At 39.0% G+C, this 18,003-nt stretch overlaps 1 protein-coding gene across 1 annotated transcript in view; it reads right to left on the reverse strand.

The window, feature by feature from the left end:
* The window catches only part of FNDC3B (fibronectin type III domain containing 3B), a 281,784-nt gene that overhangs the window by 25,223 nt on the left and 238,558 nt on the right, over positions 1–18,003 (reverse strand). The window contains exon 24 of the mRNA XM_007424299.4: positions 4,553–4,719. Coding sequence (XP_007424361.2) covers positions 4,553–4,719 — 167 coding nt within the window. The remainder of the gene's footprint in view (positions 1–4,552; positions 4,720–18,003) is intronic.

Raw genomic sequence — 18,003 nt, forward strand, 5'->3', positions numbered from 1 at the left:
ACCAGCTGTAGCTTCCAGATACTCTTCAAGGGTAGCCCCATGTAGAGCGCATTGCAATAGTCTAACTGAGAGATGACCAGGGGGTGACTGACCGGAGAGCCTCCTGATCCAAGAAGGGGCATAACTGGTGCACCACATGGAGGTGGGCAAAGGCCCTCCTGGCCACTACTGCTCCTTGACCAGGAGTCATGAGTGCAGGAGGACCCCCAGATTGTGCACTGGGTTTGTTTGGGGCAGTGCAACCCTGTCCAAAACCATAGTTGGTAAGTTCTCGGATACAGAGGGGCCTCCAATCCACAGCCACTCCATCTTACCAGGGTTCAGCTGAAGCCTGTTGTTCCCCATCCAGACCCCCACAGCCTCCTGGCACTGTGAAAGGGTGGTTACGGCATCACTCAAGTCACCTGGGATGGAGATGTATAACTGGGTATCATCTGCCTATTGATGATACCTCACCCCATGGTGGCGGAGGATCTAACCCACTGGTTTCATGTAGATGTTAAAAAGGAGCAGAGAGAGTACCAAACCCTCTGGCATCCCAGAATGGAGGGGCCGTGGGCTGGATCTCTCACTCCCAATCTACATTGTTTGGGATCGACCTTGGAGGAAGGAAGAGAACCAGTGCAGAACTGTGCCGCCCACTCTCAACTCCCTAAGTCAACCCAAAGGGATACCATGGTTGATGGTATCAAAAGCCACTGAGAGGTCAAGAAAAGCAAGGATGGATGCACTACCCCCATCCCGCTCCTGCCAGAGATTACTCAGGAGTGCAACCAATGCCGTTTCCATCCAAATCCAGGCATGAAACTGCACTGGAAATCTGTTTCCTCCAGGATCCTCTGGAGCTGCAACGCCACCACCTTCTCAACCATCTTCCCTAAAAAAGGGAGGTGGGAAACTGGATGAAAATTGTCCAGTATGGTGGGATCCAGTGATGGCTTCTTGAGGAGGGGATGCATCAGCGCCTCTTTAAAGGCAGCTGGAAATACTCCCTCCCTCAAGGACAAATTCATCATCGCCTGGACCCACCCACGTCACCTCCTGAGTAGCCTTAACCAACCAGGAGGTACATGGATCTAGTTGGCAAGTGGTGGCACTGACCATTTGGAGGACCCTGTCCACTTCCTTGGGTTCAACAGGATCAAACTGTTCCCAGATAACAGGGTAAGTCCGTACCCTGGCCATCTCTATAGACCATGTTGCATGCTTGGTATCCAACTGGGACTGAATGTGAGTGATTTTATCCTCTAGACGCCCAGAAAACTCTTCTACATGGCCCTGTAAATGGACCACCCTTTCCCAAAAGGGGTTGGGTGATCTTAAACAGGGCTGCTAGGTGGCATTCTGCAGATGCAATAAGAGCAGAGAAATGTTCTTACCACTACAAGGTAGGCCTTAATTGCAGCTCTAGCTTGTGTTTGGTCGTGTTCAGTCCTCATTTTCCTTCAGCGGTGCTCTAGATGTCTCTTAATCCTTTTCAAGACCCTCAACTCTTCAATGAACCACAGGGAGTGTTGGGGTTGATGGGTTAGAAGAGGTCGCATGGGCACGATCTTGTCCAAGGCCCTGGCTGCTTTCCTATTCCAGGCAGAGGCCAAGGCCTCCCCGGACTGTGCAGCAGACCCTCAGGTATAACCCCCAGCTCCCTTTGGAACCCAATTGGGTCCATCAGTTGCTGTGGCTGGACCAGTTGAATAGATCCTGCCTCCCTGAGGAGGGGAGTAGTGTAGGAGAACCTCAGGGCCACCAGGGCATGATGTGACCATGACAAGGGGGACAGATGTAATTCCTCCTTCAGATCACATTGGCACTGCTCTGACAAGAAAACCAAGCCTGGTGTGAGGCCACTGTCCCGAGTTGGGTCACAAATAATCTGGGACAGGCCCATGGCTGCCATGGTGGCCATGAACTCCCAAGCTGACTCTGAGGCACACCTTAAGGATGGCAGGTTGAAGTCCTCAGGACCATAAGTCTGGGGAACTCCACCGCCAGCCCTGCGATGGCCTCCAACAGCTCAGGCAGGGAGGTTGCTATGCAGCAGGGAGGCTGAAACAGCGACAACAATCCCAACTGTTCTCATGAGTCCAACTTCAGGAACAGGGTCTCACAACTGGCCACTTGTGGAGTGGCGCCACTGAAGGCCAACAGAGATTCCTGGATGACAACTGCTACCCCTCCTCCCCTGCCCTGGGATCTCAGCTGGTGCCAGACTGTGAACCCAGCTGGGCACATTTCTGAAAGGGGCACCCCTCCTTCAGGGCCCAGCCAAGTCTCAGTGATATACACTGAGGTCGGCCTGCTCCTCAGGGATCAAATCACATATAACTTCTTGTTAACTGACCTGGCATTGAGAAGCAGCAGCTGAAAACCAGGTCCTCCATGGGTCTGCTGTCCAGGGCCTTGGTCTGAGTCCAGAGAGCCAGAACATGCCACCAGTAACAAACACTAGGGGTGCCTTCCCCGAGAGTGGCTCGCCCTCTGACTCCTGTCATAACATTCCCTCCCCATCATCACCTGGATGGTATAACCCACCCTAAACCCCCCAGCCACTCCAGTTCCCCCAAATCCCAAACCCCTGGCTTCCCTAGTTAGGGGAAGTTATGCCTTTACTATCGCTTTCTTCTCTCACAGATATTAAGCTTCTTTTCCCATCAGCTTCTCCTACTACAGAATCCTACTTATCATTGCTCTGGACTTATTAAAATCTGTTTTCCCTTGATCCAGGTAAAATTATAGCTGGTGCACCAACCAAAGATGCCTACAGGTCTTTCTTGCCAGTGATGCCATGTGTGTGTCTAATGGCAGTTTGCAAGGAAAGATAATCTTCAGTTTACACTCTTGTTTCTTTGGAGGGAGTTCTCCTTCGTTTAGCACTGGATTAGAAATTCTTAATTTCTGGGCCTGAGAACCACATATCCCCAGGATAATTTCTCCAGTTCTCTACCTATTTATGCAAAGAAGAATAATGTATATCTGTGTGAGTTGGTGGGTCCCCCCCCAATACATATTTATCACATTACACATATGATCCAAGAAAACAGATGCAATGAGTGGGATGTTGATTCAATATGAACATTTTCTAGGAAAAGATGAAGTTTCTCCAAAAAAGATAAAGGCAAAAGCAAAACATAAATAAAGCAAATAAAAGAAGGGGAAAAGGCATACATGTGGACCTGAAATAAATTTGCACATGACTGGAATGGTAATTTATTGCAATTTTGAAACATAATTTATCTATCAACCACTTTAGTCCATTGCTACTCTCTTGTTAGAAAAGTGAAAAATAACAAAGGAACAAGTAAACAAATGACAAAGAATCAAACTACAAAGAAGAAAAACATTATACTGATTGTAAAATAATTTAGTTTTCCTCACTGTATAAACCAGATAAGAGTTGGCTGCACATATAATATTCTGATGGATTTATTGCTCCCCCAGGTGGCAAAAAACTCTGTTTTTATACAAGAGGCAAGCAATGATCAACTTGCTGAAGTGTATCCATTTGAGACTATCTCTGCCTTAGCACAAACTGTCACCCTTGAGAAAAAGTCGTCTTCCATCAGTCAAAATCCATCATATGTCACTCATCAGCTAAAGGAGCTGATCTACCAAAAACATGTAAAGCTTTCAGCAATAGTCAACTATAATTGTTGTGCAATCAAGGATCAATTACCCAATCAATTTTAATTTAATTGTAGGAGATTTCAAACTGTCCCAAATTTTCTTTTCCTAGGGGAAAAAAACTCTGCACACCTGTCTAATGCCATTATTATTCAACAACAATCACCAAAATATGTTACAAGTAGTCCTTGTTTAGTGACTACAACTGAGACCAGCAACTTGGTCGTTAAGTGAAGTGACTGTTAAGTGAAACCGCATCTGTGCTTACGATCTTACTTCACTTTTCCTTTGCTTTACAGATCTGCGAAGGTCATAAATGCGAGAACTGGTTGCAAAGTTACTTTTTTATCACCGTTGTAACTGGTCGCTGTACAAGGTAGATGCTAAAAAAGGACCACCTGTATATAGGCAGTAACTGCAATTCCTCTTACCAACATGCCAATGTAAGCCATGTTAAATTTATTATTTAATTAAAATAAGCTATTCAGCCACCTGGAGCTCAAGGGATAATTTAGTGGCAAATGGAGCAAAAAAATCCAAATTCAATATTGGAATGGGATCCATAATCCAGAAAAATAGCACAAAAACAAACCAACTGAACTGAAGGTCTAACTGAGGAGATATATTTTGTGCCCTCTTTTGAGGATCAGTTAAAAAAAGAGAGAGAGGAAGAGTTACATACAAGGGGAAAGCTATTGTACATAAAAGGTATACCTAATTTCAATCAAGAATCTCTAGAATACAAGATCAGTTAGCCTCATTTCTCCTTTTCAAAAAGAATTCTCACAGTGGACTATGGAGAAGATACAGATCTATGCTTGTGACAAATTCTGTATACATTATTACAGGAGGAAAAGTGATTAGAGAGATTTATGTCCGTTAAATACTTCCTCCCCCCCCCCAAAAAAATCAGGAGATGTATCTTATTTACCTTTAATAACAGGGGGGATAGATTTAGTTGTACTGAAGGTAAATACTTCTGAGAAAGGTCCTTCCCCAGCACCATTTACAGCTTGTATTCTAAAAGTGTAGCAGGTATATTCCATCAGTCGCTGTACCTTGTAAGTATGACTTGGTCCCCTATAGATTGAAACAAACCTAAAAAGGAGAGAAGAACAAATTATTAATTTATTTTTACAATATCTTTCATTTGGTTGATGGGCTGATTGTGCATCACCAACAAAAAGGCTAATATAATTTAATCTAACACCAATTTAATGATATAGAAATCTCAATCTAGAAGCTCAGGTGCAAATACAAGCAGTCCCTGGATTAAGAACGTCCAACTTACGGACAACTCATACTTACGAATGGGCTGCCTATTACTTAAAATGGTGGACGGCTGACCAGCAACGTGATCTGACTCAAAATGGAGGATGGCATTCTCCTTCCTTGAGCTGACAATCTGCTGAAACTGTGCAATGCTTTCATGAGTATCCCAAAGTACTGCTTGCCTTTTTAACGTACAGCCTGTTTTCAGCAGTTCGTGAAAGCATGATTACTAATGATTTATATCTAATGCAACTTAAGATTCAAAATGTAGAATGGGGAGCGTCTACATATACAGTGTACCTTCAGAAGCCATACTTTTGGTCCTGTAATGTCATATAAAGTTAAGGGACTCTTATCTAAAGATCCCTTTATCTAACTTTATAGATAAAACTTTATCTAAAACCAAGATATTGTCTTTAGTACATCAGTGCCACCAAGGCACACGCAATGTGTTATGCTGAGGTAAAATGTAACAAAAGCCTGTACTGAGACGTGAAATGTTAGTGGCAGGCTCTTCCACTGGAGCCCCCAATGATGTCTTTCCCACAGAACTCTCCCCCATGGTTATTTAGGTGACAGATGAAGAGAGTTTTATTCACTCCATTTTAAGAATGGTTTGAGCCACACTTAAATTATTGCACTCTTGTTCTGTTGCAGTTGATTTTATGCACCGTAGTTTCTGTTCCTGTTGATTTTATTTTGATTTTATTAGAAGTTGTTTTTATTACTATTTTTGTTTTGAATTAGGTTCAGTTGGTTTGCATTTTATGCAGTATTTTAGCTTTTGGCTGTGAATGGTTAGAAAATAAGTAAGTGGGCTTGGTCCTGTGCACCTTTTTATGTGAGACATACACAGCCATTAACCCAGGTATTTACAACGTTCAAAATGTATTGAAATTGAATGATTTTTTCCATCTCCTAACCAGATCATTTCCTGAATGCCAGTGTTTGGACTTAGCAATCAAATGTCTCTGTCGCATAGGCAGTTGGTGAATTGAATTTCCTGCACTTCTATTTAGCAACAGCAGGAGCATACCATGGAGTCAATGAATATGAATGTTTCTCAGAATAAATCTGGAATTATTGTCATTTTTTAAAAATCTGGCATCAAGGAGTGTTATGCGAGGTACTGAAAATTATCGTTAACCGCAGCAAAAGTCAGTGAAAGAGTGAAGTGATAATGATTCTGGATGGAGATGTTATAGAATTCAGAAATGTTGTTAGAGATTGATGGGTGGCGGTAATGAGATGGTGGAAAGGAAGAAGAGAAGATTGAGAGTTGTGTTTGTTGGGAAGCCTTATGGCGAGAACCAGGACTGTGTAATGTGGAGGTGTTGTGTGGAGAATGATGATTGTGGAGGGTTTAAACTAGCTGGATCTGGTTGTGGATCTGAGTTCTCCCAGGACTTGAGAAATTATCTGGAGCCAATTGGAGGAGACTTCAACCTACTGTCACTGGGGCTGGATTGGGAAGAAGTCGTGCTAATTTCTAATTGCCTGTTGCAAGCAGTGACGGGGTTCTCATTTAAAAGCCAAATCACTAGAGGAAAGTTTTCATCCTTTAATTTTATTATCATTCTTTTACCTTACCAAAATATTTCTTTAAAATATAGGTGCTGTTGACAGTCCTGTGCCTGATGTTAAATGGGAAGTCTCCTTCTCTGGGATATAAATTAGTAAATGCTACTAAGCAGCTAAGATATCTTATCCCACAAATGTTAATAAGTCATGGAGAGTTCATTTTATCAACTGGATGCACCAAAAAGAAGAAAATCACAATACTATTTCGTGCTGAATTCTAGGAACTAGAAAAATGGGCACCCTGGATTTGCTACTGATGTTCCAGATGACAAGGTTTCTGTGCTGTATTTTGGGATTTAAGGTATGTTATTCTTTAAAGAGTGGATATTTTACCTGGTTTTTACTGTGACATTGTTTTTATTTTAATTGCTTTAAATGGTTGTATCTCTATTTTGGGACACTTGAAAGTTAAAAAAAAAAAAAAAATTATATATATGTGCATAAATGTTTCCAGTATTGTAATAGTTAGATTCCCTAATCTTTGTCATGCTTTAAGATCTCGGCCAACAAATCATATTTTTCCTCATAAAATACATTCATATGAATAAAAGAAATTTCCATAAGTAGATGTTTCCCACAGCAAGATTTCCACATACAGAAATGCACTTTTGGCTTCTCCTTATTATGTTCTAATCGTGTGTTTTCAGTTTGTTTTCATCATTGCTTTCATTCATTTAGCTGTTTCAAGAAGATTCATTTAACTTGCCAGGTACACAGAACGACTCTGATCTTCATTCCAAAGACTTGCTTGGTGCTTTCAAAAGCATCTGTTTGATCACTGCTGAAAATATGATGCTAGCCTCTGGCTTAGCAATCTGTTGCAGCAAGTCTGTTCCAGCCAGTTAATACTTATGACTGTAATGTCAACTCCTTGATACAGTGGGAAAGCTTTGTAGGTTTCATGACTCTGAGAGCAATGCTAGTAGAAGATGGAGCTCATGGTGGGGCCACCCTCTGTCAACCCTATGAGGTAGACAGATCAGGAAATAGACCCCACAGGAAAATTAGAACTACAGGTAGTCCTTGCTTAATAACTGTTTAGCGACCGTCCAAAGTTATGATGGCACTAAAAATTGACTTATGACTGGTGCCCAAAGTTACGACCGTCACAATGCCCCCATGGTCACATGATCACGATCTGGGCACTTGGCAACCAGCTTGCACTTACAACGGTTGCAGCATCCTGGGGTCACATGATTGCCATTTGTGACCTTCCCAGCCGGTGTCCAGCAAGCAAAATCAATGGGGAACTGCGTGATTCGCTTAACGAACACTGCAAAAAAGGTCGTAAAATTGGGTCCACATGATTTGCTTAACAACCGCACTGCTTAGTGACCTAAATTCCAGTCCTATTTGTGGTTGTTAAGCAAGGACTACCTGTATACTTTATTGAGACAGACTATATAGCATAATTTTGCAAGCTTTATTGGGTTTTACCTCCCCTCCCTCTTTGGAAAACACTACTGCATTTTTGCCAAGAAAACTGTATGGATGTTTAGCCTTCCAAATAAGATTCAAAGCATGGATAGTCTATGGAGGACACAGACTGTAAGATCAATGTAAGGAAGAACTTTAGTATATTTAGTATAGTATATATATGATGAGAACCTGAGAAGCTATGGGAAGAGACAGGAATCATTGTTAAAATTTGAAAAAAAAAGTTCCCAAAATTCAAAGAGGAAAAACGTATCTGGCAACAAGAAGGATGTATGACAGCTGGACAGAGATTCCAATGTTGAGCATGAAAGGATAAGGGAAATTGCACTAATTGAGAATATCAATAAATGGAGTAAACAAAATAGAGAGCCAGTTTGGTTTAGTGGTAAGGCATCAGGCTAGAAACCAGGAGACTGGGCTCTAGTCCTGTCTCAGGCATGAAAGCCGGCTGGGTGACTTTGGGCCAGACTCTCTCTCTCAGCCCAACTCACCTCACAGGGTTGTTGTGGGGAAAATAGGAGGATGAAAGAGTATTAGGTATGTTCGCCGCCTTGAGTTATTTATAAAAATAAGAATGGCGGAATAAAAAAAATCTAAAACAAAAGAAAAGAAAAAATGGCACATTTTAAGATGATCAAACAGATCACAGGAAAATTTACAATTAAAGTAGAATTATTTAAGAGATTTCTTAAAAGCAAATAATGTCAACACTTTTATTTTTAATTCTACCCACTTAGCTGGAGGCTCCTTTCTTCACTCATTTCCAAACAACTTTTCACTTCCATTAAAACCACTCTGCATTATCTCTGCCTCTTTTTATCACAACAGTCTTGTTCTCTTGGACTACATTCTTTGCAACTGTATTTTTCTCTCTATAGCGTATAATATAGCATTTCTTTCGAACTCATTCTTTTGCAGCAATCATTTTCTTACGTGCATTTTTTAAAAATCCCCAGCCCTTTCATTTTACTATTCCACCAAGCATCATTTTTCATTCTTCCCACTAGGTACCTATGTAATCTTTTTATGGCACTCAGAAGATACTTTTCACTTCCAGGAAACTTTCGTATCCTCCTTCCTTATGTATACTTTCCATTCATTCTGTTGGGAAATTAATCTACTTTCCCATACTTTTCATTCACATTCTCATTTCTTTTCCTTTTTTCCTAAGTTCCATTCTTGATGTTACTCCAAAAATGGTCTTTCCACATTCAGAACCCCTCATAACCTCCACTAATGCTCTCACTATTTCAGCACAAAAAATGAACTTAGTCCATGTTTTCAGATTTCTATTCACTCCTTTGCCATGTGTACATATGAGTAGACAGGGTTATATATTCAAAAATAAACAGTTCTTTTCTCAGCAGATAATCACCAGTCACAAACCTAATTTATTCTAAATGGCCCAATTACTTTTTTTGTACTTCCTCCTCTCATTCTTGCCTATGCTTTCATGTCACCTAGCAGAATAACTTTTTAAATTGTTTTCATTCAGAATGTCATATAATGTTTCTCAAAACTCATCTTTGGTTCTTCCATTCACTATTCACTGAAGTGTTAACATTCATCTAACAATGGATATCTACTTTTATATCCACCCACAAAAATGTTCATTCACAGACTCAGCATACTGAAACAGTTAAGGTGCTGGACTTGGACCAGGTTTAAGTTGCCATTCAAGCAGAAATTTTATTGGGTCATTTTGGGCCAGCCATTCACTCTTGGTTCAAACAATTATGGTGTTCTTTTCAGGAGAATAAAAGCAGAAAACCATACATAAGCAGCTTGAGCTCTCAGATAAAATACAAATAATAATAATAGTAGCAAATGTCAAGTCATTACTGAATCTCATCCTAATTCTTTCCAAAAGGATATTGGTCAGCGAAGGCAGTAACAAAAAGAAAAGTAATAAAAATGCCAACTAAAACACAATAATTCAAAGACCATGAGGGTCTGATAATACCCATCATGGCTTCCTGTTGTAAAACTCACACTATGGAAGATCTAGCTTCATTCATAAAATATGAGCCAAACTTTTATTACTCATGAAGGAAACAAGGTAAATGTCATCCAAATAACACTATATGCCATCATAAATGAAAAGTCAGGGTTTTTTTTAAGTCTAAAAGCAAAGCCTGGGATGAAAACACTATTTCCTGCTGAAGAAGGGGGGAATCTTCAGGAAAACAACTGACATTACCCATGTTGTTTCTTTTCCATTAACAGCCTGAACTAGCCTCATCCTCCTATCTTTTTAATGTTAAACACAGCAATAATGAACACACATCTAAAGAGTAAAACCTTCTTACAGGGTTGTCCCCAGGGATGTGTGCATCAAAAACTCAAGGTGATGGTGATGACTTATTAGATTTGTTATAGGCACCCCACTCCAAAGATGACAGCACACCCACGCAATCCAAGCCTTACCACTTTTTTACGTTATATCATCTTGACTTTTTTTTTTTACTCCCCCCTTCCCCATGGACACCCCTGGTTCTTATTAAAAATGCTTAAGACATGACAATGCTGTGGTTTTGTGACCAATCCTTTTTTAATTTTCTGTAAGGACCTTCCAGGAAAGAACTTGCATGTCGCCATACCAATTTCCTGTCGATTTTTTAAGCCAGTACAATCAAAATTGGGGATTGGGAATAGAATCATGATTTCCTTTGTTCATGATGTGCATGTACTTATTTATTTACTTTGAAGGGAAGCTTTCTTTTCCACTCCAATCTGGTTTTAGAGCAAATTCACTTAGATCTGAAGCTTTAAATAAATGAGCGCAATATGATTAAGAACAATATGATGCAAAGCCCAATTTGGCAACATCCAATGGTGTAAACACGAGTCAGGGCTTTGCTTCACCTTCCTGGCTGCAAATGAAGCTATTTATTTGTCCTCTTATGGAAACAACCGAGGTGGGGAAATGAGAATGGGACATATACCATTAATTTCCTAGTGAGTTAAATTGCTGACCTGAGGCGGTTTTCTCTGCAGCACAAGCACTGGAGCATTTCAAATTGAGGTTAACCCACCTCACCAACAAAAGCTGCTAATATTTAAATGAAATTACCATTAGATGAAAGTACTTGATTTTAGATATTGCCCCACATTTCCTGATCTTTTAAAAAAAAGGAATATTAAAGGCTCAGCCATTCTGCATATCAAACATATTTATCTGTCTAGCCATCTGTATCTAGAAATAAACAATGTAGTCAATTAATAAATAAGATATTCCAAGCCGTGCTTTAACAGGGAAAAGGATTTCTCATTCATCAGATGTGGCAGATATGTGGACTTACTAAATGCCATAAATCCTTTACTGAAGATTACACCAAGAAGAAAACTTGTTTATACTAGAACAGTAAGATCTGTGCCAAGTGCTAATTATTTTAACAACATAATCAAATTTATTCCCAATTTGTACCTGAAGTCTTCTTTCCAACCAGAAAGGCTGCACATCAACATACATCCATAATAAACATCTGGCTATCAGTAGGCAGCATTTATTCCTGAGATTTCTAGAACTGAATGATTATGCTCCCATTCACCACTCTGAAAAATGCTTCCAAAAATAAATACACCCATCTACATGCACATTTTTACAGAATAACATAAGCCTGGAAAAGAACTAGAGACATAGAAAATAGGATGACTTGTTCCATCCAGTACACAGCAGGACATTAGCTCTAGAGAACCACTGGAGAAAGCCTGTACAGTCCTTGCTCACAGCTGCCCACCTTGGAATTCCACAGGATATGGGCAAGGCAGTGGCTGTAACAGTGCAATCTAAGCGTAGGCCATTTTTGTGTGTGTTGCGATGCACATAAAAGGCAGATGGAGTTTAGATTGCGCCACTGCAGTTGCTATCTGGACTTTTTTGATCACACCCGAGTATGCTGTTGTGTGGAACAATAAGTTTGGGATAGACATAAAGAAACACTGCAGAGCATGACCAATAATGTTGCAGATATTTAATAATTAGATCTATTACTACTTTAATTTATCCACCAGCATAGTAATTATTCTTTTTTAACTGAGATATTTCATTCAAAGCATGGCAGAAAAATCTTCCAAAGAATTACACTGCACATTACACATGGAAATCCAGGTTCCTTTTGTCACTCAGAATTAAGAATACTGTTAAGGATGTATTCATGAGAGGAGAGAAAGGAGAAGGGAAAATGTATGGGATGAGCATCGCATAGAAGTATAATCTGATGCACCCCAGCTTTCTCCAACTTGATGCACGAAGGGTTCCCACTGGGACCGCAACAGAGCCATGCTACTATAGAATTCAAGGAGTTATGGGCCCCATGTATTTGGAGGATACCAGATTGGAGAAAGCTGGTTACTCAGTAATGGATAATGTTAGTCAAACTGGATGTAAGCAGCTTATTTGTTGTTGCTGTTGTTAGTATTTCAATCTGGCTAATGAGTTGGGCTATAGCAACTGTATGGCTCAGTCTTAATTGTTAATTTTCTTTCCTTATTCAGTAGCCAAAGCCTTTCAATATTTGCATGTTGATTATTTGAATTTGTTAATGCAATTTGGGGCAGGGTATCTTCTGAAAGTCACTTTAAAAGCTTTCCAAGCTGAGTGGGAATGAGACACTGCTGTTTAAGGGGATGTTAATGGCTTTGATTTAATTTAGAATGCAAACTATTTTCTAGTTAAACTACTTGAAAACTTGTGATTGCAAGATAAACTTGTTTGTCTCTTTATAGCTTTATGTGTAAACTGTTTATACCAGAAAATAATGTTTATATTATTTAAATGTTAATATAAATAGCCCCGTTCAGATATAATGCTAAGTCACAGATTTATATTATACAACTAAGTTTTGGATCTATGTTTGTTCTGGTATCTTTTTTCCTTCCAATCAGTACTGGAAACCAACCTCAAACTGTAATTTGCAATGCTGGTTTGGATTTTAATTGGCTTGTAATAAACCAGGAAGTAATAAATACATGTGATAGGGCTATGCAAAGATGTCTTCGTGTTTTTAGCATTCAATTTGAGATGCACACCTCAAGTTTGTTATGCATTTCTAAATATATGGGCTATTACTAGCCTCTGGGCAATCCAATTTACTATGTTTTGTAACTAAATGGAGTGATACATCAGATAGTTCTATTGCATGTCTCAGATGCTCTACTCTTAGAGATGTGGGTACATGATTTAGAATGGTCCTATGCATCTTTTAAGGTACAACCCCCCATTTCTTATTCAGCTGTACAGATTTTCCATGTTTTGTCTATTAACAGTGTTGATCTTGTACCAAAATGATGAATTAGGCTGAATGTAATTCTGCGTCATCTTGTAGAGGACACTCTATTGGAACTGAGAGTGTATGATTTGCTGAGGTCCAAAGCTTATCATGGGCAAGCCTTTTCTCCATTTGGAATTTTTTTTATAGGTAGTTATATGCCATCAAGTTTGAATGGATTTTTCATTATATTTCCTTCACTATAAACATATTCCAAAAGAAGGTTTATTGTTAAACAATCAACTTAAATAAACATCAATATTGCACACAATAAAATAAAACAGATGCAATTCTGTTTTGATACATCAATACAACTCTTAAAAACCCAGGAAAATAAAAATGGGTTTCTCAAAATGCACTGTCTTATATTTTGTTACAGCTGTGATGATTTATTAGCCTTCTTGAACTTGGAAATGGAAGCAGAAATAGGAATAAAACAGGAATGTAATGGTTACAGCAGGATTGCCTCTGAATTAAGCATCCTGTAATGCTTTAGCACAGCAGGTAGCTGACAAAAGCTGAGCAATTACCACAGAAGCAAAGCAGGACAAGAAATGTCAGGGCAAGCATACTCAACTTAAATATGGCTATATTTAATTTTTATTCTGATCAACAACTCCAGTTTTTCAAAACTAATCAGAAAACCCACAAAAAGAAAACACCAACATCCAGAAAGGTGAGTAATCAGTATTATCTTACAAAACCACTCCATGCATTGCATATATTATTTACGGGCTATGCACAAGGCTCAAATATCATTTTGACCTTTCTCTATAACACATGATTTGATTAAGCTGATTCATGTAAGGTCAAGTATTACCTCTTTGATTACTACAACAGGTTTACCCTCCTGTTCAAATTTTGTTAATTCCTCAAAGTCTGGTTGCGTTGGCCTGCTCTTGATCTCAGAAGTGGGTAAAGTCACATTTTTTTGTTTATGATAATGGGATATACACATCACTACTGGACAAATGCAGCATAGTTGATTCTCAGTTCCATAGCAATCTAGGCTTATGAAAACAGCATGAATTTGCATCGAGCACTGCTTGTATAACACTTAAAACTACACAGTATTATTCATGGACTAATTCCTGAGATGCTTAAACAGCAATTAAGCAGAACAAGTGACTACAATGAAGCAAAAATGTTCATAACATTTCCAGAAGCCCAATTCCATTTGTTCCTCACATTTGTAATGCAGAAAATGATTATTCAAAATCTGGCATTTATGTGATGCTGAAGGAACTTTTATCACTATGCAAGGAATATAATAAAAAACGAATAACAGTGTGAAATTCATGAACATATAAATGTGCTAAAAATTGCTTTCTGTTGGCTTGGAAAAATGAGATTTCTTACTATAATTTTTTATTCTCTGGGTTGCACGGAACATTTCCATTTTGGAAGACATTGTCAGGGTTCATATCTGGAATCTATCTCTCCTAGTTTCTCAGCTTCTTATTTCACTCTGTGAGAAGGAAATCAAATTCTCCCCCCGCCTCCAATGTCAGCAGGAACTCAAAGCTTCCCATTTGTCTCACCCTACCATTGCTTATCTTAACAGCAATCAAGGCATATGATTAAATTATAGTAAGAATGGGCTCACCTAAAAAGATTAAAAACATAGCAGGACGAATCAAGAGTCCTCCACCCCAGCCCCAAATTAAATAACTAAAGACCTAGCAGGAAGGGCCAACTTTCCTTGAAGCCATAATCGAATCATAAAAAGATTTCTTCCCAGAAGGGATCTACATTCCAATTAGGCAATACCTGATAAGGCAAACACGGGAAACCCCAGCTCAGTAGGGTGCTTGACCTTAGAAGCTCCTTTCTAAAGATCTAGTCCATTTCACCAGGCGAGTGCTTTCTCTTGGAATCCTGGTTAATTACCTTTTCTAGAAATTCCTAGAGGGCAGGCATTCCTTCGCACCTTTCAAGGATCTATAAAAGGGACTCCTGGGAAACCTGTGGTGTGGCCGCCAGACAGCTGATCATCTTGGCTCTCCTAAATAAAGTCTTCTCTCTCCTTCAAGCAACTGCCTGCGTGTATATTCCTGGCTCGGAGACAAACTTCGTAAACTTGCTAACAACTTGGTTTCCCTATTTCTCTATATCCACTTCCTATTTCTTAACATATTGAGAAAAAACTTCCCAGCAGTACTATATATCTTTGTTTCATGGATACTGAACACCTCAAGAACACTGAATAAAAGTGTTGGCATTGCCATTGCTGTTGTGGATGCAACATGTTTTTGATGAACCCTACAGGATCATCTGTTTAAGACCTGCCCTGAACTGCCTTGCATCATTTCTCTAGAATAGCTCTTCTCTACCCTGGTGCCCCGCAAATGAATGGCCTTTCATTCCCAGAATTCTCAGTTCACAGACTAGGGAAATCTGGGAGTTGAAGTTCACATATCTGGAGAGTGCTAAGGTTGGAGAAGGTTGATTTCAGACTGGACATATTAAGGACTGAAGCTATGGAGCTAATGCATGCAAAATATATTTTCTAATACAATAAAATATATGTAAAATATATTTTAAAAATAAAATATATTTTCTAAGTTACAACCCTTCCCAAAGCTCACATTTTTATTACTTGATAAGCTGGCAGTTATATGGAGACAACCTCACAGCCAAATGCTAAAGGAAACTTTGAAGCAACTGGCAGAGTAACCCATAATTAGCGCACCAGTTAATTGTATTACTTATAGCTCTGGCTCTTAGAAACATCTACAAGCTTCCTAGAAAAGCTATAATTGTTACATCAAAAATTAAAGTGTTGATGTAACTATGTTAATTTGTTTGCTTTTTTAGAAATAAGACCTTACACTCTGTATAACTAAACATAAAGTAAAAAAAAAAAATCTAGAGTGTAAGGTCGTAATAACCCACAACTCATTAAAAAGAAGTCACAAACATTCCAATTTCCACAGAAACCAGTACAAGCGTGAAATAAAGCACCCTAAATCAGTCTTGTAGTGAGAGGTTTTAACAGCATATCAAGAATAGTTATGTGCAGCTGTTCAGATCCAAAATGGAAAAGTTGCCTTGGAGATGTGATGTGTACCTGTTGGCACCTCTTTAAAGAAGCTATATTCTTTCTTGAGTTTGCATGATAGCTGTGGAATCCCAGGACAATAGACATTTGGGTTAAGGAGGCATTGATAGGGTCCCACATCCCTGGAAAACAACTTTTCTGCTTCAGAAATCCAAACAGTTGTATATCCCTAATTAAGAGCCTAGTCTGGATATTTGCTAAATGGTCACTTTGTCCAGCGTTATTCATAAGGAAGCTTGATGAATAAATTCTGTATTCTTTTTCTTACTGGTTCTCATTTGGTTTGACAAAAGAGAATTTGCATTAGATATTCTCTCAAAGGAGAAGGAAATTTTGAAGACATTTTCGTGGGTGTTGTGCTTACACTTATTTAATGGCAAGGTGACAAAGGAATGTGTGAGAATGTCCTGTAGCATCATTGACATAGAAATCTGTAGTCCCCTGGCTATCTAAGTTTCCTTGAAATCTCGATGGGTAGATATATAACAGAAGGGTTCCCATGGGCCTTTTTCAGTAGCACTTCTACTCTTACGGCTGGAGGGTGCTGACCTTGAGAAATTCTTGGATAATTTCACCTTCCCATGGTGAAATGGTGCCCTTAACTCCTCTGCCCATGAACCTGGTAGAGAATTTTGAAAGGCTCTTCCTTCCCAGCTCACTTTACTAATGAGAATGTCCAAGTCTTTTAACATGATTTTAATATGCAGCATATTAAGATATTGTTGAGGAAGCATTTCAGTGTAGGAGAAAGGAATGAGATTCACAGTAAGATTCAGAAGACTGTTCAAGGATATATTTAATGACCTAAATCAAATTCTGGGGACAGGTTTTAAAGCGGTGGTAGATATTTCTCTGTACATCTTTAAAAGATTGTTCTAGCAAGGCTAGAAAAATTTCAGAACAGAGAAGTACAGCTACCAGTCCAGGCTGCAAAAACATGTATGTACTAGATGGCAGCTAGGAGAAATAGCAAAATCTAACTGTTGCTTTCAATGGATGATATCTGGACTGTTTACAACCCAGCTATGATAGCCCAAGGAGAAGTCTAGGTTTAATGGCCTAAAATGTAACTTAACATAAGACTGCCTCATATGCTCATCATGATTTGAAAGCAATACTTCAATTCTTAGCATGTATATTTAGCACAGAAACAATTTAATTTTTTATTACAAATACTGGTGAATTGTGAGTAACAGGAGAGTTTCTAACAAACAAAAGGATCTTTAACAAATTTCCTACCCCAAATGGGAACTCCGATCTTTGTTATATGAAAGTTACAAGCAGCAATTAATTACCAAAGACAGTGCACCAGAGACAACTATTTTAGCTACTAATAAGTATATTAAAATTAGTACAAGAGACTTACTGATTATTGGATTGTATTTGCTAAGAATTACAATTATATTTACTAGCAGTTTACTAACAGTTTAACATATAGGCAAGTAAACAAGCTAACCAGAGAAAAGATCATTTGATTCTGCTTATTATTGCTGCAGGGACCATATATCTGCAAGACATGGCTTTGCATTAAGCAGATATTTCACTTGTCTCTATTTTCCAACAGTTATTTAAATTGACTGGATATCTCTTGGGATTTCTTGAAAAGGAAAACAGCAAGAGTTTGGTACTGCTGAGTTTGGATGGACTGTGGTGGCAAAACAGACAACTATATTAATTTCATCTCAAAACAAATGTGCTTTTTCACATTTAGCATCGCTCTTTCCCCATCAGTTTAATTCTGTCTCATTCTGTTCTAACCTG

Source organism: Python bivittatus, unplaced genomic scaffold (genome assembly GCF_059951505.1).
Source record: "Python bivittatus isolate LINGU-HERP-01145 unplaced genomic scaffold, Pbiv_v1 ctg000980_np1212, whole genome shotgun sequence".
NCBI lineage: Eukaryota > Metazoa > Chordata > Lepidosauria > Squamata > Pythonidae > Python > Python bivittatus.